This window comes from Sorex fumeus, unplaced genomic scaffold, assembly GCF_029834395.1.
Source record: "Sorex fumeus unplaced genomic scaffold, SorFum_2.1 ptg000014l, whole genome shotgun sequence".
In the NCBI taxonomy this organism is placed as follows: Eukaryota; Metazoa; Chordata; class Mammalia; order Eulipotyphla; family Soricidae; genus Sorex; species Sorex fumeus.
The window spans coordinates 20217645-20240726 of record NW_026606071.1 but is presented as its reverse complement, the minus strand read 5'-3'; the positions used below and the strand labels follow the sequence as shown (position 1 = coordinate 20240726).

General features: G+C 38.7%; 1 protein-coding gene across 1 annotated transcript in view; it reads right to left on the bottom strand.

The window, feature by feature from the left end:
• Window positions 1-23082, bottom strand: part of BMPR2 (bone morphogenetic protein receptor type 2) — a 180637-nt gene that overhangs the window by 13472 nt on the left and 144083 nt on the right. Inside the window, exons 9-10 of the mRNA XM_056111883.1 lie at window positions 21974-22121; window positions 14939-15075 (exon numbers count right to left, since the gene is read on the bottom strand). Of these exons, the coding sequence (XP_055967858.1) occupies window positions 14939-15075; window positions 21974-22121 (285 nt within the window). The remainder of the gene's footprint in view (window positions 1-14938; window positions 15076-21973; window positions 22122-23082) is intronic.

The window sequence follows — 23082 nt, the reverse complement described above, 5'->3', positions numbered from 1 at the left end:
CTTACTCTCCTGGTTCTGGTTCCGCACTGAGGGATCACTCGTGACAGGCTCAGGGAATCACCTGGGGTGCCTGGGATTGAACCCAGATCAGCCAGGTGCAAGCAAAGTACCTAACCTACTTTACTATCTCTTCAGCCCTGTAACTCCTTAAAAAACAGTATTTAACTGATCAGAGGAGAAAAATCAGTATTTCCATAACGCCTATAAAGCATTGTAGATTTTGGAGATTAGTAATGGGGTTTTCAAAAAGTGAAGAACAAGTAAATAAGCACAGTTAACTCCTTGAAAAATTATTCATGAGAACAAGCAACTTTAATACTTACATGATATATATCCCAGTTGACCGACAGTGCTGATATTTCAATCAATAACCACAAATTCCAGCTCAAAAATAAGCATTAATTATTTTGTTTGGTTTTGTATTATACCTGGAAGTGCTCAGGGTCTACTTCTGGTTCTGTGCTCAGAGATCACTCCTGGAAGGGCTCAGGGGACCTTATGCAGCACCAGATATGGAACCCAGGTTGGACATGTGCAAGAAAATTTGCCTACCACTATACTATCTCTCCAGCTCCTCAAAGTATTAATTTTGATGGAATTTTAGTCCCAGATGACCTTTAATTTTTAGGTTTTTTTTCTTACTGCCATTGATAAGTGTTTCATTTCCAACTATAAAACATGAGGAGTTGGGAAGACAATACAGCAGGTAGGAAACTTGTTTTGCATGTGGCCAGGTCAACCTAGCTTTGATCCCCAGCATCCCTTATGGACCTTGAGTAGTGCTATGAATGAGTACAGAGCCAGGAGTAAGTCCTGAGCACTGCCAGGTATGGGTACCATTCTCCCACAAAAAGAATGACCAATTATAACACTCTTGAGATTTGGAACTTTCTTTCCTAAAAAAAAATTGAGTAGTTTAAAGTAGTATTATCTTTATTAAGAAAAAATTATTTTTAAAAATTGAATCAGTAAGGTACACAGTTACAAAGTTGTTCATAATTGGGTTTCAGTATATAATGTTCCAGTGTCATTATGTTATCACTCGTCCATCTCTTCATTTCCTCTCCTGCTTCTTCCTTGGCATTCTTACTTCTATAATCAAGGGGTTGCCATCATGTGATACCTTAAAATGCCTTTCAACTGAGAAATTAGATCTATTTTAAAATAAGCAAATATGAATCGGGGGGGTTCCCAATCTCGGGGTGCACAGGGATCATTCCCAGTGAAATTTATCCCAATGACACAGGCCAGGCAGTTCTGCTTGAGTCCAGTTCATGAGGGGCTGTTCAGTCACTCCCTTCTGGCCTGAATAGTTTCCGCAGACAAATCTGATAGTATAATGTAGGATCCCTTATAAGTGACTATGTATTTTGATTCCATCTTTAAGAACTGTTTATCTTAATTTTTGCCATTTTAATTATAAGGTGTCTTCATGTACACCTACTTGGGTTTGTTTTGTTTGGAACTCTTCCTTGATTTGGGTGTCTAGTTCCTTTCTCCGCTTGAGGAAATTCTTGGTTATTATTTCTTCAAATAAAAATTCTTCATCACCACTACACCCTCCCACTCCTACGACCACACACCTCTCTTTTCCTTCTAGAATTATTAATGGTGTTTGTTACTCTTGATGCAGCTACTATATTATCTTCTACATTTTTATTTATTACTTCTTTTGCTAGTCTTTTTTTCCCTGACTTCCACTATTTTTATCATGAGCTCAGTGATTTGATTTTCTGCTTCCATCCTGCTGTTTGAGACTCAACTATTGGAATTTTTAGTTCCATGATTTCTGTGTGGACTTCTCAAACAAAAAATTCCCTGGAAAAAGAGATAATACAGGGGGATATTATCAACTACATACACTTGCCTTGCATGTAGCTGACCCTATCTGATCACCAGCGCCATATATGGTCCTCTATGCACTGGCAAGAGTGATACTCAAACATAGAGCGAAGAGTAAGCCCTGAGAACTGCTAAGTGTGGCTCACACTTCCCATGATTTCTCCCTCAAATTTTCACTTTGTTAAAACTCTGTTCCCTTGATCTCATTTTAGTAGGCATCATGAGAACTCTTGCATTAAAGTGTTCTTCAGGGAAGTTTTTAATAGTATAGTTCTTTCCAGGACATAGTCTTATCTTGATGTATCTGTGTGGGTGTGTTCCTCCATTTCCCTATTATGTGTGGTGCTCCATAAGTATCTGTGGTCAGGTAGGCATAGGTGGCAACCAGAGAATTCAGAGTCAGAGGTGCCTAACCTTGGTTATGGGATCAAATGTGAACAGTCTTGTGCAATGACCATGAGGCTGTGGTTGCGAGTGGCTGGGATTGGCTGTAGCTTCTAAGTGAAGTATGCCTGGGGGAAACCTGGGGATTCTCAATTTCAAGTTCCAGGACACTTTTGTGCCACTAAAGTTAACTGAGTCCGAGCAGTGATTAAAGGTTGAAAATTTGAATGCCAGGGGCATGTATGAGTCAAATTCAAGAGAGCTTGGGTAGTGAACGGGGTTTCAAGTGCTCGTCAGTGTCATTTGGCTGCCACAGTTATGAGAACTTGAGTGTCTGGAGAACCTATGCCAAGATAAGTTAGAGTGTGCAATGTGGAGCTGATTGTGTGCTGACAAGAAAGCAGAGAACACGGTTCCCCTTGCCAACTCCTTCCTTCTTTCCCTCCCTCCCTCTCTCCCTCCCTCCTTCTTTCCTTCTGTTCTGGCACATCTGGCTGTGTTCAGGACTTAATCTTGGCTCTGGCAAGTTTGGAGAACCATATGGTGTGCTAGGGATTGATCTTGGGTCAGCTGCATTCAAGGCAAGCACCTTAATCAAGGCAAGCACCTTAATCTCTGTATTATTTCTCTGGGTCTTGGTTATTATTCTGAAGACTGGCATGTGGTTTCTGTTTGAAAGGGTCTGACTTGCTTACTAGTATCCACTGCAGATTCGCAGGGGCTATGTTTGTTTGTTTGCCAGGAGTAAGCACTTTACATAATTGTCTCTCAGTCCCCAGCCAATTGAGTTCTCAGGAATTTTCCCCAGAGGGTCTATTATTAAGGAGAATAAAATCTAAAAAGGTAGTCACCACCACTGCTATCAGCAAGGTAGAGGGAGGTTCTTAATATGATGCCTATCACTTGCCTTTCATGTGAGAGGCCCTGGGTTTGATCCTTGTCATTTAAAAAAAGGGGAGAGGGAAGACAGCACCTGCCAATGACTGTGACCCTATTTAAATAAAGTACCGTATAGTTTCTTGCCTCCTACTCTAGTGTTTAAGTCTAGAATCAAATAATTGGAGTTCCAAAAGTTTGATGCAACCCTACTCTACCATGTGCCCCCCAGGATAAAGTTAGTGATAAACCTTTCCCCATAGTGGAATTCTTTCTTGACAAGAGTATATCCCCACTTCACCCAGGTGTGCTTCTTTGTCTACTGCGGTGAAAGCTTGCTCATCAGGGTTTCAGGCTGTTTTTTATGTAAATTAATCCAACTCTGGTATAGATCTTCTATGATTATGAGAGGAGGTAAACACAAGTCCCCCACCTGACTACCTTAGCCCTGGTCCCAACCTTTATTTATTTGTTTGTTTGTTTATTTATTTATCTTTAAAATTTTTATTAGTGAAACACCATGAGGTAAAGTTGTAGACTTACAAATTTTTGTGCTTGAGTTTTAGTTATACAATAATCGAGTACCCATCCCTCCACCAATGCCCATTCTCCACCACCACTGATCCCAGTACCCCTTCCACCCTCCCATCCCCACCCATCCCACCCTACCTCTATGGCAGGGCATTCCCTTTTGTTCTCTCTCTCCTTTTGGGTGCTGTACAACCTTTATTTTTTTAAGTTAAAAATTATTGGCTAGACCAGACCCTAGATCCAAATTCTTTGGACTGTAGCCATGTATGCAGCTACAAGACACCTTCTAATTCCTCAGTACTGAAATTCCAGTAGACACCAACAGGAGCATACCAAATTAGGTGGGAAAGTTAAAACAGAAGTAAACTCAACAAACAAAACAATAGCACAGACGGCTCAACAAGCAATAAACAGCTTAATAAATTTTTAGGCAAAGACAACCCAGTGATGAGAGGTAACAATTTTTCACACAAGATTTTTCTTTTTATACTTATTGATTTTAATATTGGAGCTTTGCCATTTGATCAATTCAAATCTAGAATTTTTTAATTGTATCAACAGTTGTGGTTTTTGTCTACATTAAAATAAACAAAATGATTACTGGCTAGATGCTTTATAGACTAATTTTTAATTTGATATTTTCTCATCCAAGGTATGGGGTTTTGGAAGAAAATTGCAGAAGAGATGCTGTGTTCTTACTGCATCTTCTCATATGGTGTTCAATTCTGATTTGTCCCATTATGAGTGAAGTTAACCTTGAACACATGATTGAGTTGATGTCTCCCAAGTTTCTTTACTATAAAATTCCATTTCCCCCTTTATATTCAATGAATATCTTTTCTATTACAATCTGTGTTTGGGGGAAATTACTCTTAGCCTCTGTAAATATCCTGTTTTGCAATCACCTTTCACTCACTGGTTTTAGTATCTTTCAATGTTTCCTTTTTTCTGTATATTTGGGGGGACAGATTTTGGGGCCACACCTGGCAAGCTCAGGGCTTACTTCTGGCTCTGCACTCAGGATCACTCCTGATGGTACTCAGGGAACAAAAAGGGTTCTTTAAATATGAGTCAGCCACCTGCAAGGCACACCTTACCCACTATACAATTTAACTGGTCCCTCTTTTGATGCTTCTTGGCTGATTTAATAGTATCTATGATGTCTGTCAATACTATTAAGTTTTCAAAAATAGTAAATAGGGGCCAAAGTGATAGTACAGCCGGGAGGGCGTTTGCCTTGCACACGGCCAACCTGGGTTTGATCCCGGGCATCTTATATGGTCCCCCAAGCAATGCCAGGAGTAATTTCTAAGTACAGAGCCAGAAGTAACCCTTGAGCATTGCTGGGTATGACCCAAAAAGCAAATAAATAAATAGTAAATATGTTAAGTGCATGCTTTGCACGTGGCGGGGGGGTGGGGGGGCTAGGTTTGATCCCTGACAGAGCCTGTCCACCCAATCTCTGCTAGGAGTGACTCAGGAGCACAAAGTTGGGAGTAGCACCCATGAGCTGTCAGTTGTTGTCCAAAAATAAAGAAAAACAAAAGAAACCTATAATGGAAATCTAAACAGGGGCACATAAACAAGAAATGCAAATACCACAAAATATAAGCAGCCACACATGTTAAACTTTATTCACTAAGTTAAAAAATTCAGTTGTGCCAGGAGGCTCAGTATAGCTCAGTGACAGGGAGTGTCTGCCCTAAAGGCATGAAGCTACAGATTCAATCCCTGGCAGCATCTTTTAGTACCTTTTCTATAGAAGTCTTACAGAAAATTGAAGGTAAGAAGAAGGAATGAAATAGAGGAACAAGGAGGGGCCAGGGGCTTCAAGGTATTGGTAATCTGGGAGGAGTGGTATAACTATATATCCAAACCACAGACTCAACTGAAAACATGAGATCCAAACTACAATAATCAATTTTTAAAATATGCCTCTCAAGATGACAGGCTGGGAGATAGGAGGGAACTTGGGAACACTGGTGGAGGAAAGCTGACACTGGCAGTGGAACTGGTTCTAGAACATTTATGTGTCTAAAAATTAACTATCAATAACTTTGTAAATCACAGTTCTTTAATAAAATTTAAAAACTTAAAAAAAAACCTGAAGAGGAGTAAAAAATTCCTAACTCAATGTCAGATATTCCATTCAATGGTGATATCTGACTAGTGAAAATGGTAGAGGAAGAACTCCTGCAAGGTACCCAGAAACCTCCTCCCCTCCTTCAAACCAGAAAAACTGCCAGAAATAACTTTATCACTGTATTTAGGGCCAGCGCGATAGTGCATTGAGTAGGGCACTTGCCTTGCACGGGACTGACCAGGGTTCAATTCTGGCACCACATATGCTCCCCACCAAGAGTTATCCCTGAGCGCAGAGCCAGGAGTTTGCCCTAAACATTGCTAGATATGCCTCCCCACCCCCACCAAAATAAAAGAGAACTAATCTTATTGAAACTCTGAAAGAAAAGCAAATGTTTACAGCAACTAAATCATCAGAATAAATTATCTATGAAAAAAGGTTGGAGAGCTTTGTGTGTGGCATTTTAATTTTGTACCACCTAGTGGTAAAGAGTGACACACACACACACAAACACACACACACATACATATATGACAACCTATGTTCCCACTGTAGTATCTGGACCCAGAGGAAATGAATGATATTGCTCCCATGAAATGATATTGTCTGTTTTTATACATCTATGAGTTCCCCAAAGGAGCAATACAAGAGGCCTGCTTTATTTTGTCTAAGGAATCTCTCAAGTCAGGGAAAGTGGCTATGATTAAATGGTGCACATTCCGGAGTAAGGAAAGCCTCTTTAACAAATTGTGCTGGCATCACTGGACGGCTACATGCAAAAAATTGGGCTCAGAACTCTGCCTAACACCGTGTACAAAAGTAAGATCAAAATGGATTAAAGACCTCAACATCAGACCAGAAACCATAAGGTACATTGAAGACAAAGTTGGCAAAACCCTCCATGACATTGAAGCTAATGGTATCTTCAAAGATGCCACGCCACTGGCCGAGCAAGTGAAAACAGAGATAGATAGATAAATGGGACTATCTTAAACTAAGAAGCTTCTGCACCTCCAAAGAAACAGTGACCAAAATACAAAGACAGTCTACAGAATGGGAAAGGATATTCGCCGAATACACATCTGACAAGGGGTTGCTATCCAGGATATAGAAAATACGGGTTAAACTCCATAAGAAGAAAACATCCAACCCCATCCAAAAATGGGGCAATGAAATGAACAGAAACTTTCTCAAAGAAGAAATCCGAATGGCAAAAAAGCACATGAGAAAATGCTCTACATCATTAATCATCAGGGAGATGCAGATCAAAACCACAATGAGATACCATCTCACACCTCAGAGACTGGCCCACATTCAAAAGAACAAAAGCAACCAATGCTGGCAGGGATGTGGCGAGAAAGGGACACTCCTTCACTGTTGGTGGGAATGTCGACTGGTTCAGCCCTTCTGGACAACAGTATGGACGATTCTCAAAAAATTAGAAATTGAGCTCCCATTTGACCCAGCAATACCACTCCTGGGAATATATCCCAGAGAGGCAAAAATGTATAGTCGAAGTGACATCTGCACTTGTTTGTTCATTGCAGCACTCTTTACAATAGCCAGAAACTGGAAGAAACCTGAATGCCCAAGAACAGATGACTGGTTAAAGAAACTTGGTACATCTACACAATGGAGTACTATGTAGCTCTTAGAAAGATGAAGTCATGAAATTTACATGCAAGTGGTACAACATGGAAAGTATCATGCTAAGTGAAATGAGTCAGAAAGAGAGGGATAGACATAGAAAGATTGCATTTATCTGGGGGATATAAAGTAACAAAGTATGAGATTAATACCCAAGAATAGCTGAGATCAGCACCAGGAGGATTACTCCATAGCTTAGTGGCCAGTCGGGCATTCTAGAGGAAAGGGCAGCTCAGACAGAGAAGGGAACACCAAATAAAGGGTGTTTGGAGGACCCTCCCAGGAGGGGAGATGCATGTCGAAAGTGGACTATGGACTGAACATGTTTGCCACTCAATGCCTCTTTTGCAGACCACAACACCAAAAGGAGAGAGAGAACACAGGGGACTGCCCTGCCACAGAGGCAGGGGGGGATGGGGGGATGGGGTGGGGGGGATATTATCCATGGTGGTGGAAAATGGGCACTGGTGGAGGGATGGGTATCTGATCATTGTATAATCAAACCCAAGCACAAAAAATTGTAAATCTACAACTGTACCTCATGGTGTTTCACTAATAAAAAAAAAAAATTTAAAAAAAATGGTGCACATTCCTCACTGCTAACGGTTACGTAAAAATACAATTGAGGGTCACAATAGACAAGGTACAAGTCAGGGAAGAAGAGCTGAGGCATCAGAAACTTTGGGGAGTAAGGATTTGAAAAGCTCTCAGAAAAGCTCTTGGAAAATCCAGAAACGTATACTTGGAAAAGGCCATAAGCTGTGATCCTTAGGTTTAGTGTCATTAAAAACTAAGTAAAATCAAAGGCATTGTTGTAAAAGGCCTACATAATCGTTAAATGAGGGTACATTAGAGAGCCAAAGACTTGGAGAAAATTATCACACATTTTCTTTTGTTTCCTTTTTTGGCCATCATGATAGTCAAAGCATCCAGTTTTCTGTGGTGGAAGTAGTGATAATACTTTGATTGTAAGTACAGTATATATACATCATATGCTTTTAAGAAGCATGAAATTATACACTTAAAACTATACTAGAGTTGTTTATACAACAGTTGTTTAAGCTACTGTTATCTCAATTTTAAAATGCAGTTTTTATTGTTATTTGGGCAACACCCAGAAGTATTCAGGGATTGAAAACAGGTCTTCCATGTACTTCAGTCCTTTGAGCTATCTCTCAGCTGCTAAAAATTCCAGTTTTAAATAAAGAACTACATCATGCAAAGAAACAAAAAGTATCCCATTCACAGAGAAAAAAACCAAACCAAACCAAACCAAACATAAAACCCAGAAACTATTCAGGAAGCATTACTGACACTGAAGACAACAAAGAAGATTTTATATGATCAAAGAATTAAAAAACACATGGGCAAAGGAAACAGGAAAAGAGCATCTTAAGAGAACAATAGCAATAAGGGCACAGAAATTCTAAATGTAACCAAATAGGAGTCACGGCCAATAACCACCTCTGCCATGGAAGCTCATCTTCTACCGGCGGAATTTAGTGAGGGGAGAGAGAGAGAGAGAGAGAGAGAGAGAGAGAGAGAGAGAGAGAGAGAGAGAGAGAGAGAGAGAGAGAGAGATGACAAAAGCGTTCCATTTATTCAGGTGATAATAGACAATAAAAAAAAAGATTACTTAGAAAATATTTATAGGGACAAACCAGACATTATTTTAACAGAGGAAAGAGAACACTCTGCTATCCAAGACACATTAAGAAACAGAGAATAAGAATTTGGAACAGAGGGACTGGAGAGGCAATACAGGGGTTAAGGCACTTGCCTCTTATGTAGGCCACACCAGGCCTGATCACCACCATGACACATCGTTCCTGAGTACTGCCAAAAAGTGAGCCCTGAGAACAGAGCAAGGAGTTGCCCCTGAGCACAACCAGTTGTGGCCCAACATCTTCGCTCCACCACCCAATACCACAAAAAGGATTTGGAAAAGAATAATACATGAAGAAAGGTGTCATAGTTGAAAGAGGAATATTTAACATACGACAAAAAAAACTCTGCTGTTTTTTTAGGGGTCACCCCTGGCAATGCTCAAGGACCATCAAAAGAGTCATATTCTGTCATGCTTGGGTTGGGGGATGGTGGCACACATATGGTACCAGATATTAAATCTAGGACCTTATGCATGTTAGGCATCTGCATGTTGAGGCCCCACAAAATATTATTTTAAATATAAACTTGATGCATTAATTTTTCTTTCTGTCAACACTGTCACACTGTCCTATTGTTCATCGATTTGCTCTAGCGAGCCCAGTAACGTCTCCATATTTTGAGACTTGTTGTTACTGTGTTTGGCTTATCGAATACGTCACGGGTAGCTTGCCAGGCTTTGCCATGCAGGCGAGATATTCTTGGTAGCTTGCCGAGCTCTCAGAGAGGGGCGGAGGAATTGAACCCGGCTCAGTCAGCCTGGCCGTGTGCAAGGCAAATGCCCTATTGCTGTGCTATCGCTCCAGCCCATTTTTTCTTTCAATAACTAAAAATATTAAAACAATAGCCTTCAATTATAGTTTAATAATACATTTTTACTGTAAAACATTTTTTGTTGTTGTTGCTGTTAGGGTCACCCTGAAATGATGCTTAAAGCTTAATCGTGGAGGTGCTCAGGAGACCATATGTGATACTGGGAATTTAAGGTAAAGTGGGTGGGATACAGGACAAGCACTTTAATCCCTGTGCTGGTTCTCTCCCTCCCTTCCCTCACCTCTTCCTCTCACTATCTCCTGTCAAGTCTTCAAGTAGAGGGGAAAAAAAAAGAAAATCTTCATGAGTCCACTACTAAGAGATAACTTAGACTATTTTCAATACTTTCAACTTTATCTGGAAAAATATTCTTTCCATCTATAGTGAAGAATTGATGTTGGGGCCCCTGAAAGTTTTTAAAACCAATTATTTATATTCATTTTATTTGAAAGATTAAGTTAATAATTTAAAAATATTTCAATGAACTATGAAGCAAAAGTTCCTTTAGACTGCTGTGTTTCTCATTTTATGTTCTGTACAGCTGCTATCTAAATCTACTATTGGACTGTCACTGCAGATAAGCAGTTCTAGTAAATGCAGCATATTAGATTTAAATGGGTTTATTGGAAACAAACCAAGCATTACTTATCCCTTACTGAGCAACCTAGTCTAAATTGGGAGAAAACATTTTCAGGTATATTTGCTTATGATGCATATGCTATAATGGTAGGGCTGCCAAAAGATATTTTAAAATGAGTCTTACTTGCTTTGGTGAAGTAGAACAGCTTAAGGAAGATGAAGTTGTATTTTAAAAAATAAAATTTCAGAGATTTTTCCTAAAGTGATGTTGGACTGTGAGGCTCATAGGTCTAATAACTCCCTATAAAGGATTCTGCCTCTCACCTGCTGTCAGGGACCTCTTATAGGTCTGTTCCAATTCCCAGAACTGCAGTGTAGTGGCAATCTAGGGCACAAGTATCATGCCTTCAATTACCTCATACTAGAAGATTTCAAATTAATTTCAAGTAGAAGCCTCCCTTGAAGATAATCTACTGACACAAAAGTGACCAAAGAAAATATTCAATCTATATCTTTATGGAAACATATTATTTCTAGTCTTTCTCTGACATACCATTATACCATATCAGTAGGATACAGTATGAAAATGTACTAATCCTACAGGACCATATAAAATTAAAATATGAAAATATATAGTAAAATTGTTTAGTGAAACTATTTTTTGGTTTCTTGAGCCCCACTTTACTGTGCTCAGGACTTATTCTTTGCTCTGAACTCAGGGATCACTCTTAAAGGGACTTTAGGAACCATATGGGGTGCCAGGGATCAAACCCAGGTCTGTCACATGCAAGGTAAGCATCCTATACATGTACCATTGCTCTGGTCTATCATCATCATCATCATCATCATCATCATCATCATCATCCAAACAGGGGTCATTCCCAGTATTATTTGTCCCTTGTTATCTTAGGCCTAGTGGTACTTAGGGGCAGTGTTATGAATAGTGATGCTGGGAGGCAGGTGTTAGAATCATACCAGATGGAGATGGAACAAGGTTTTGAACACACTAGGCATGTGCTCTACTGCTTGAGTCTCTTCTTTCCTCTTAATTTTAGTATCCCACAAAGTAATCAGGGAGGCAAGGTGACATTCAGTTCGCCGTATAGGCCTGTAGGTCACCACTCTGCAAAGTAGTGCTGCTACACCAGGTACCATCAGGGCTATATCCTGCTGTGTTGAGGGGTCACCAGGGCTATAACCAGAGGAGCTTGGAGAATCATGGAGTGGAACTCAGGTCCTCTGTATGTAGAATGTGCACTTAGCTCTTTTATTTCTTTCCTCAGGTGCCAGGTCTTGATTTTTATTTTCAACTATAATCAACTATTTCTATAAGGTGTCAAAAATTCTATGATACCTTACAAAATAATAAAATTTATTACATTTATAAAATAAGAATATATTGCTATTGCTATAGGGGGCTGGAGAGATAGTAGAGTGGGTCATGCACCTGCCTTAAACTCCCTTTAATCCCTGGCACTCCATCTGATTCCCTGAGCACTGCTAGGAGATCCCTGAGTAACGAGCCAGGAGTAAGCCCTGAAAACCACAAGATATGGCCTAAAAAAACAAACAGAATAAGAATATCTGATATATATAAAATCAAACAATAAGGATTTCCATATATATATAAACTATAAAAAATAAACATTTAATGAAGAGATAGTGATGAAAAACTAAATGAGTGCTTGAAAGATAAATTTAATTAAATCAAAGAACAATCTACCCAAAAAAGGGAAAGAATAAGTGAAAAAGAATTGAAACCTTTTAGATAGCCTAAAATCTATAAGAAAAAAACAAAAAAGAAGAATAACTGTAAGCAATTCCTTTAATACAGCTTTTCTGAAGTTTCACCCCAAAAGTCTGTTCAGTGCAAAGCAAAGTGTGTGAAAAGACCATGATTATAAACAACCAGTGGAAATATAAAAATTCCAACAATAAAAGGCATAAGCTTATAGTTTTGTGGGAGAAGGGAGGATAAAGCAACAACAACAAAGCAATGTAATCAGACTGGCTGGCTCTGAAAATTCTCATTAACATCTATGGATGCTAGGAGACAACGTGAGAAGTGGTTTCAAAACAGTGAGGAAAATGATTTTGATCTTGAAACCAATGAAAGAGAAACATTTTTGAATGTCAAGAGGTTGTAACATTTTCTACCCATGCACATACCAACACATTACTTAAATAAAATTTTCATTAAGGAAACAATTATTTATAAGAAAGAATAATGAGTTTCTGAAAAATACTCTACTAAGTAGAATCTAAAAATAAAGGAAAAGATGATTTAAAATAAATAAAATAAACTGAATAGTGCCTTTCAAAAAATTCTTACTTTAGAAAGTGATATGCATGAAACCCTGTCAGTGACAGTCTTGTAAACCACAGTGCCCAAAAGGAAAAAAAGAAAAAGAGAGCCTGTCACTTGTCATAGAGGCAGACTGTGGGACCTGGGGACATTGGTGAAAGGGAAATGGACACTAGTGAAAGGACTGGTGTGGAACATTGTATACGTGAAACTCAATCATGAATAACTTAGTAACTTTGTAATTCATGGTGATTAAGTAAGTAAAATAAAACATTTCATAAAAATTTAAAAAATTTTCTTCCTGTAGGATTTTACTTCCTTGTTCAAGTGCAATACTCTATTATGCAGTTGATGCTTAAATAATCTTAATTATACAAGCTTTAAAAATATTAAATTTAAATTATATATCAAACTTTATACAAAACAAATTTAATAACAGAATATTACAAAATACCTAGAGTGAGAATGAATTCAAGAAATAAGAATAGCAGCTAAAGTAACCAAAGTGTCCCTAGAAAAGAAAATTAGAAATAAAAGACCTCAGAACACAGTTAATGGGATCTATGTTTGAAAAGTGGACATAAGAGTAGGGAGTCTCTTCCTTTTCCACTTATAGGTATTTGTGGAGGGGTTGGCAGGTGGAGGGCTCACAAGCAGTACTCGGGGTCTGTGGGCCAATCCCAGGATACTGGGTCATCAGGACAGATGTTTATTTACTAGGACCCAGTGATGTAGTGCTGCTTGAACTCTGTGATACAAAGTCACACTCAGTATGCTTGGGGACCTTTGAAGCTATGCCAGGTAGTGCTGAATCAGGTATTAAATACCAGGGATCAAACTCAGGTGCCTGTCATGTACCCTTGATCTTGAATCTTTCCAGTCCTTCCATTTATGTTTTATGACCTTTAAATTTCATTTCACATACCTAGAATAGTTATAACTTAAGTTATTCTAAAAACTGTTTTAGAAAGAAATGCAAAATAATATCATTTATAAGAGAAAATATAGACATCTACCACTGTCCCTATGTCACCTCTAGTGAAAAGTTGTGTTGTTTTCTTTCTATTTAAAAAAACTGAATCACCATGAAATACACAGTTATAAAGTTGTTCATGATTGATTTTCAGCCATACAATGTTCCAACACTCAGTGCACATTTCTGGACACAATGTCCTAGTCCACTTCTTCCCCACCCTCCCAACTGTGGACATTTTTGAGTGCAGTAGCACTGTAGCACTGTCATCCTGTCCCATCCCAGTGGGCACCAGCAATGTCTCCATTCGTCCCTGTCACTGCTAGTAGTAATTTTATGTACTGATACTCTAAACTTTAACACTATTCAACTAACTAAACTATAAAAAAATTATATCCTTCACTGATTAATTGACAAAATGAGAAAAAAACACTTCTATAGGTACTGACATAAAAAACTATCCAGAGAACAGTGGTGCAGGGTCATGGGTAGGCACTTCAGTGGTGGTGGTGTTAAGTAACTTTGTATATCAGTACTATGAACTTAAACACTTTTCTAACCATGTTACTGAAACTAAAATAACATTCCAAAAATTAAAAATAAGTGAATAAAAAGGAAAACATGTTTATAAGTTTTAAAAATAAACTTAAAAAATGAGAGCGGATAATGAAATAATTCTACTCATAAAAGAAACTGCATGTGAAAGATGGAGAAAGAGAGGGTGAGAGAGAATGTTTGTAAGATCTTTTCAGTGTTAAAAAAACAATTTATGCAAATGGCAAGAATCACTGAAGATATATAAATGTTGTGAACTGCATTTTTAATAAGCAGAATTTAGAGGTTACACCTTGGTTTCTTTCAGGTCTAGCCATAGAAAATAAAAGTTTAAACTAAATAACATTTTTGGCATCACTCTCAAGAAAAAAGATTAAATTTTAATAAAGTTTAAAATATTAACATACTAATTATTCCAGCTGTTATCCAAATCTGGCAAACTTCAGACATCAGTTAGTCTCCCTAAATAGTACTTAACTCTTAAAGAAAAAAACTGAACCAAAAAAAGAACATTTTCTACAAGGAGAAAGAAAAATTAAATGTACATCAAAAAGATCAAATTGGATTTTTGGCAGAAAACTCTTAAAATAAAACTATTAATATTATTAACATTCTATTTTTACTTCAAAAATATTAAAACATATTCAGTCACAGCCATCTCTTGAATAATTTAACTTTTTCTTACCAGGCTATTTTCTTTCCATGCTTCTGGGAATTTGGGTCTCTGTTTTTCCCTAGATACCAGAACCTGCATATCTTCAAAAGTGGGATGGTTTCCAACTTCTGTCTGAAAAGCCATCTGGTATTCTGGTACAGATTCACCTGTGTTCATAAAAGAAAAAAAGTAAAATTTCAATTATCAAAAAATTATAGAATAACAGAAGTATTTCTGACATTGATAAAGAAAAAAGTTGTCATTTAAATTTTTAATTTCAAGTACATTAGGAAATAAAAAATATTGTTTGTGTTAAATGCATTATTAATAATAACTTTATTTAGAATACTCTTTGATAGAGTAAATATTAATAAATTAAAATAAAAAATTTCAATGATGTACAACTACTTCTAAATGGCTTCTAGTCTTACTAAACTTGGGGAGATTATTATATATAGGACAAAATATGTATTACTAAATTTGAGGAGAAAAATTATCATAAGCTATAATTTACATGTGAAAGAATGTATCAACTCATCCCATACAATAATGTAATATTGCAAATATTAGGAGAAAGTTGAGGATCCTGTAAAACAAACATATTTGAAAAGAAAATTAAGTGGATGTATTCTCATCATGTTTCATTATATCACTGGTCTCATTTTAGTCCAGCCAGAGTGTATCAAATGTCACAAAAATTTTTATGACAATAAAAGTGTCTGCAGAAAAATCAATACATATTTTTAAATTCCTCTTAACAAGCAGTACCTACATCAAGAATTTTGTAGTGTTGTTAACTTTTCTATTACTGCTTAATCACCTTATTCATAACAATATGCAGAATCAGCTGCTTCTGATGACGCTCTTGATTTTTTACAAAATGTTACCAAGTTAAACTCAAGGAGCTGCACCACAAACTTCTGGATCCAACAATTAGAAAACTAATGTTGAATCAAAATTTAAAAAAAAGAACATAGAAAAAGTAGAGGATCCCCCGCCCCCTCCACCCGACACACACACCTCTCCTAAACGACAAACAGAACACAGGATAAGGAATTAACAGGTTCTACAATAAGCCCTCACAAACAGCTAAAGCAATTCTTGGGAAAAAAAAAATGGGAGGTATAACATTCCCCACCCTCAAACTGTAATTAAAACAGCATGGCATTGCAATAAAGACAGATCCGCAGACCAGTGGAATAGAGTTAAATATCCTTACACACATCCTCAAATATCTGATCATCTAATCTTCGATAAGGCAGCAAGAAATATAAAGTGGAGCAAGGAAAATCTTTAACAAATGGTGCTGGCAAAACTGGACAGCTATGTGCAAAAAATCGAGCTGAGACCTCTACCTAACACCATGCACAAAAGTTAGATCAAAACGGATTAAAGACCTCAACATCAGACCAGAATCCCATAATGTACATTGAAGAAAAGGTTGGCAAAACCCTCCACGACACTGAAGCTAACAGTATCTTCAAAGATGAAACTTCACTGACCAAGCAAGTAGAAGCAAAGATTAGCAAATGGGGCTATCTTAAACTATGAAGCTTCTATACCTCAAAACAAACAGTGACCACTTCCTGTTCCCCCTGGCAGCCCAGGGTCTGCCATCTTCCAGAGGCCAATAGACAGTCAGGTAGGGGCCCACAGTGACAAGACACATGGGGCCTCATGTGATGGGGTTGGAGCCAGCCTTTTCCTCCCCTGCCCCAATGAGACCTGGAGTTGCCTTTCCACGAATGGGCCCTCAGGCTACTGATCAAGCTGCTTAAGCCATGATCCCAGAGACTCAGAAACAAATCTCCAAACCCAGCAGTTTTTGGCAGAAATCCCTCCAGATTTAATTACCAAAATTTCAGAATTCCAAAATTCTGCCCACGTGATATTATATGGTACTCATAATCAGCAATCGAAAACAAATTGTCTGGGCTGGAGCAATAGCACAGCAGGTAGGGCGTTTTCCTTGCATGCTGCTGACCTGTGTTTGATTCCCAGCATCCCATATGGTCCCCTGAGCACTGCCAGGGGGAATTTCTGAGTGCAGAGCCAGGAGTAACCCCTGTGCATCACCAAGTGTGACCCAAAAATAAAAAAAAAGAAAATGAAAGAAAAAAACCTGTCTAATGTTGCCTTCTCGGCAGATCTAAGTTTTGGGGTAAAATTCCAAATAATAATGGTGGTCTGGTGTCGAAATATTGAATGTAATCAAGGTAGAGAGAGGGAGTAATGTGGAAATCATCTGCCACACAGTTAGGGGGAGGGTGTGGGATGGGGGGGTAAACTGAGGTTTTTGGTGGTGGTAAATGTGCACTGGTGAAGGGACGAGGAATTTCATCATTGCATGACTGATACTTAAACGCAAAAGCTTCGTAACTGCTCTCAAGGTGATTCAATAAATAAATTTAAAAAAGAAAAAAAAAAGAAAAAAAACAGTGGCCAGGATACACAGACAGCCAATGAAATGGATAAGGATATTCACCCAATACCCTTCTGATAAAGGGTTAATATGAAGGACATACAAGTCACTGGTTGAACTCTACATGAAGAAAACATCCAATCCCATCAGAAAATTGGGCAATGAAATGAACAGAAATTTTCTCAAAGAAGAAATTCAAATGGCCAAAAGGCACATGAAAAAATGCTCTTTGGGGGCTGGAGCGATAGCACAGCAGGTAGGGCATTCCCCTTACAAGCGGCCAACATGGCCGACCCGAGTTCGATTCCTCCGCCCCTCTCGGAGAGCCCGGCAAGCTACCGAGAGTATTCGATATGCCAGACACAGTAACAACAAAGTCTCCAATGGAGACGTTACTGGGCCCGCTCGAGCAAATTGACGATCAACGGGAGGGCCTTTACCTTTGGGGGCTGGAGCAATAGCACAGCGGGTAGGGCGTTTGCCTTGCACACAGCCAACCTAGGTTCGATTCCCAGCATCCAGCATCCCATATGGTCCCCCGAGCACTGCCTGGAGTAATTACTGAGTGCATGAACCAGGAGTAACTCCTGTGCATCATTGGGTATGACCCAAAAAGCAAAAAAAAAAAAAAAAAAAAAAAAAGGTTCTTCATCATTAATCATCAGGGAGATGCAGATCAACACAACAATGACATATCATCTCACACCACAGAGACTGGCACACATCCAAAAACAAAAGTAACTGGTGTTGGTGTGGATGTGGGGAGAGAGAGAGACGCTCCTTCACTGTTAGTGGGAATGTCGAGTGGTTAAGCCTTTTTGAAAAACAATATGGATGTTTCTCAAAAACTAGAAATTAAGCTCCCATTTGGCCCAGCAATACCATTTCTGGGAATATACCTTGGGTGCCCAAAAACACAGCAGAAACATCATCTGTACTACTGTGTTCATTACAGCACTATTCACCATAGCCAGGATTTGGAATTCCTGAGTGCCTGAGTGTCCGAGAACAGATGAATGGATAAAGAAACCATGGCACATCTACACAACGGACTACTATGCAGCTGTCAGAAAAAATGAAGTCATGAAATTTGTCTATAAATGAATGAACATAGAGAGTACCATGCTGAGTGAAATGAGTCATAAGAAAAGGAACAGATACAGACTGACTGCATTCATTTGTGGTATATAAAATATATATTTTACATATCACAATCACGATCACGATCACCCTGTTATTCGTCGATTGTCCCGAGAAGGCACCAGTAACGTCTCCTTCTACCTAGCCCTGAGATTTTAAAAGAGCCATTTCAATGCTTTTTCAGGATTAGGAGGATGAGACTCATCATTGTTACTGGTATTTGGCATATTGAGTATGACACGGGAAGTTTGCCAGACTCTGCTATGTGGGCAGGATACTTTTTGCAGCCTGCCAGGTTCTCCAAAGGAAAGATAATAAGATGTCACGCGGCCGTGCGCTTCCGGGAGCTGGGTTTTATAGTCTCTGCGTCTTGGCCATTGATGGGACCAACCTGGCGCTGTCAGCAGCTGGTTGGTGTGACACCTACCTACTGGAAGATGGGGGATCTGGGTGGAGAAGGCCCAGTCCCAATCCGAGTAGGTTTGGAGACCTCAGCCCCGGGACCCACATGCCTGGGTTCCTCTGCCAGTTCTTTCATATTTTACATATATATTTATATATATATATATATATTTATATATATATTTAAAGAATAATATTCATGCCAGGGGAAAAAAGACTGGTCAATGGTTAGAACAAGCCAGAAGTGTGTGTGTGTGGGGGCGGGGGGGGGAGGGCTTGGGCCATACCTGGAGATGCTCAGCTGTTGTTCCTGACTTTGCTCTCAGGAATTACTCCTGGTGGTATTCAGGGGACCTTATGGAATGCTGGGATTCAAACCCAGGTCAGCCACATGGAAGGCAAGCACCCTACACACTATACTATCTCTCTGACACATAGTTTAATACTCTAAACGTTAAAGTTAAAAGATGGGAAACCTTTTCCTGCAAAGGACCACTGGATATTTATAGTAACACTCATAAGACATTACTATCAAATGTGCCACAGATGGCCCATGAGAAGCATCCATGTCTGTCCCTCGTGTTCCAAAGTCAGACAATATGCTTTCATGGACCTTCTGTGGCCTGTGGCTGAACATTATACACCTTTGATTTAAGCAGGTACTTAATTTTTTATCAACGATTACCTACTTTGCCCTGTTTTGTTTTGTTTTGTGGGAGCCACACTTGACCCTGCTCAGGGCTACTTCTGGCTCTATACAATATTGCAAAACCATCACTAGCGCCCACTTCATGAAAATTTTTTAACAAGGTGAAATATCCACTAAATAATAATATCTTCCTTCTCTTTTCTTCACATAAACCTTATTTTTATTGAAATTAATTTTATAATTACAAGTAATATTGAATTGCCTTACCCTTCAAGATCTGATATTGTTCTCGATAACTTATCAGGCCAAATGTGAGTTCTTTGAATATTTATATAAAAATGTTGCTGATGGCAATATACCAACACTGACATAAGAATCAGAGACAAGGAAACACAGCAACAGTACAAGGAATAAATTCCTTGCCTTGCACATGGTAAACCCAGGTTTGTCCTGACACTACATATAGTCCCTAAGCAAAGAGCCTTGAGCAGAGCTGGATGTGAACAAAATTGCCTTCCCCACAAAATGAAAATCATACTCAAACATACTTCTGAAAAGAATTCTGAATTAGTATATCTAAAAAAACTGATCAGAATCCAATAAACAGAAATAAAAATTTTAAAATTCCAAAAGCTTTCATATTTAATACTGTGACACTGTTACCATAGATATTTTTTTAAAAAGGGGGATAAGATAAAAATTCTGACTTAACTACACTGTATTTTCAATTAACTGGAAGATACATTAGATATTGTAAATTTATTTCATAAATTAAACATAAATTGCTATTAAATGCTTTTAAACATAAATTGTTATTAAATGCTTGAGTGGACTTTCGCAGGGGTTCTAAGGGTTTAAGGTCACTGTCACAGTATCACTGTCATCCTGTTGTTCATCCATTTACTTGAGCAGGTGCCAGTAATGTCTCCATTTGTCCCAGCCCTGAGATTTTAGCAGCCTCTCCTTACTCATTTTTCCCAATGCTGCCGTATTGGAGGCTCTTTCAGGGTCAGGGGAATGAGACCCCGTTATTGTTATTTTTTTTTTTGGCACATCCATATGCCATGGGTAACTTGCCACGCTCTGCTGTGCGGGTGGGAGACTCTCAGTAGCTTTCTGGGCTCTGTGAGAAGCATATATATATGTGTGTATATATATATATATATATATGTATGTATGTATGTATACATAGATATACACACACACACATATTTCCCTCTAGGATTTGTTGCCTACTGCCTAAACCCCATCAAATATGGTGGTATGGTAATTATGGAAAATGGGTAGCGAGTGTCTTATGATGTGTCCAGGAATATGTTCACTCATATGTGAGGCCTGGCCCGATCATGTAGAAAGTGGCTTGGAGCGTGCCTTGGTTGGTAGTGGAGGTCAGCTGCTGGGGTTGGGTCCCTTGGGGCGGGGAGGGCTCTCACCTCTGGTGGCATGGTTATGGGGGTCGTCATTTTATGCCCCCTTCTGGGAGAAGCAGTCATGAGTTCTGGAGGGTGACCAATGAAGGCTTAGGGTTAATCCCAGAAATATTGAACCTTGACATTCTAGTGCACATCCCTGACAAAGCAGTACAACTCAGGTCAAGTAGTGCTGGTGGCAACTAAAGTTGTACCTGAAGGTCTAGGGGGAGAGGGATACAGAGAGTATTGAGACTCAAATCTGGGGACTTGTACACGGCAAGTGATGCATTCCAGTACTTTGAGCTATCTCCATTGTCCCAAAAGCTTAATGTTTATGAAACAAAAGTATTCAACTTCACCATGGTTTTTATTGAATAGTGCCATTTCATACACTTGTTTAATGCTTCCTATCATATCATTTTGCACACCATCTAGAAGAATGCAATACATAGACTGGTTGTTAGTCTACATTTTCCTAGGACAATAGAATAAAAAAAAAGAAACTAATTTAACTATTTCAAATAAGCTTCAATAAGCATTCACATTAAAATGAGTGTTCTTTCACTGATACGCAGGCAAGGAGGGAGAATAGGAAATGGGAAAGAAGAAAACAGAGAGAGAAGGGAGGACTTAAGTGTGGGAGAGAGAGAGAGAGAATGAGAGAATTCATAATGGATAATTCGTTGCTTCTAATTCCTTTGGATTAATCGTAAACAATTTAACAATAACCTGTAAAATAGTCAGAGGTATGGTATATAAGAAAAATGATGCAAGTTAAAGAAACTAGAGAGCAAACTACACAGTGAAATAAATTAATATAAACAACTTATGTTATACTCAGAGCAAAATTAAATTCTTTTAAAACAATTTTTTCTTCTGATTGATGGTCTTTTGTTAAAATGTTACTGAACACTAGGTGGCAATGAACTAAAGGTTTATGCAAACAAAAGCTAAGTGATCTGTTTAACAAAGGCAGAGGAGAAGGGAGATAACCACTTCACTCCAAAACATACATCAAATTTTAATAGCAGTTCTCTTACCTGGAAAGAGATCTGTGCATCTCATAAATATCTCCCAATAGATAAGCCCAAGCGCATACATGTCAACTTGTTTCAAAGCTGATTCACAGTCCCTTAGGTTCACAGCTCCCTCTAGAACTTCTGGTGCCATATATCTGATTGTGCCAACCTTTCAAAAGTACAGAAAAATCATTTTCAAAAATAATCCAGCATATTTAGAAAGGCATACAATAAATCAAAATTACATATAAATTTCATATCAATCTGTTTATTTGACCGTAAGCATGTAACTGAAAATTTCTACACTGAATTTTTAAAATACCTTTTTTAAACAGTTAAACAATGATAAATCAATCTGTCCTATTGAATACTATTCACTAATCAAGAATGATTTAAGCCAAGGATGTGGCTCAGTGATCCTGCACTGCAAAAAAGAAAAAAGAAAAAAAGAAAGAAAAAAAAGAAAAATAGGGAGGCTGGAGCAACAGCACAGTGGGTAGGGTATCTGCCTTGCATGTGTCTGACCCGGGTTCGATTCCCAGCATTCTGTATTGTCCCCTGAGCACTGCCAGGAGTAATTCCTGAGTTCATGACCAGGAGTAATCCCTGTGCATCATTGGGTGTGACCCAAAAAGCAAAAAAAAGACAGTTTTTTTTGTTGCTTTTTTGGGGTCACACTTGGCAACACACAGGGGTTACTCCTGGCTCTGCACTGAGGAATTACCCCTGGCCATGCTCAGGGGACCATGGATGCTGGAAATCGAACCCAGGTCAGCTGCATGCAAGGCAAACGCCCTACCTGCTGTGCTATCGCTCCAGCCCCAGAGTAAGTATCAAAAAAAGAAAGAAAGAAAGATAGGGGCCAGAGAGATAGTACAGTGGGTAGGGTGCTTGGCCTGAACACAATACACCCAGGTTTGATTCCTGGATCCTATGTTTCCTCGAGTACCACCAGGAGTAATTCCTGAGTGCAGAGCCAGGAGTAACACCTAAGCTCTGATGGGTGTGGTTCAAAAACCAAAATGAAAGAAAAAAATAAAAAAAGAAATGAGGTATACCATACTACAAAAATAAACAGAAGTCAGTCTGATAATACAGCAGGTAGGGCTCTTGTCTTACACAGGATCAAT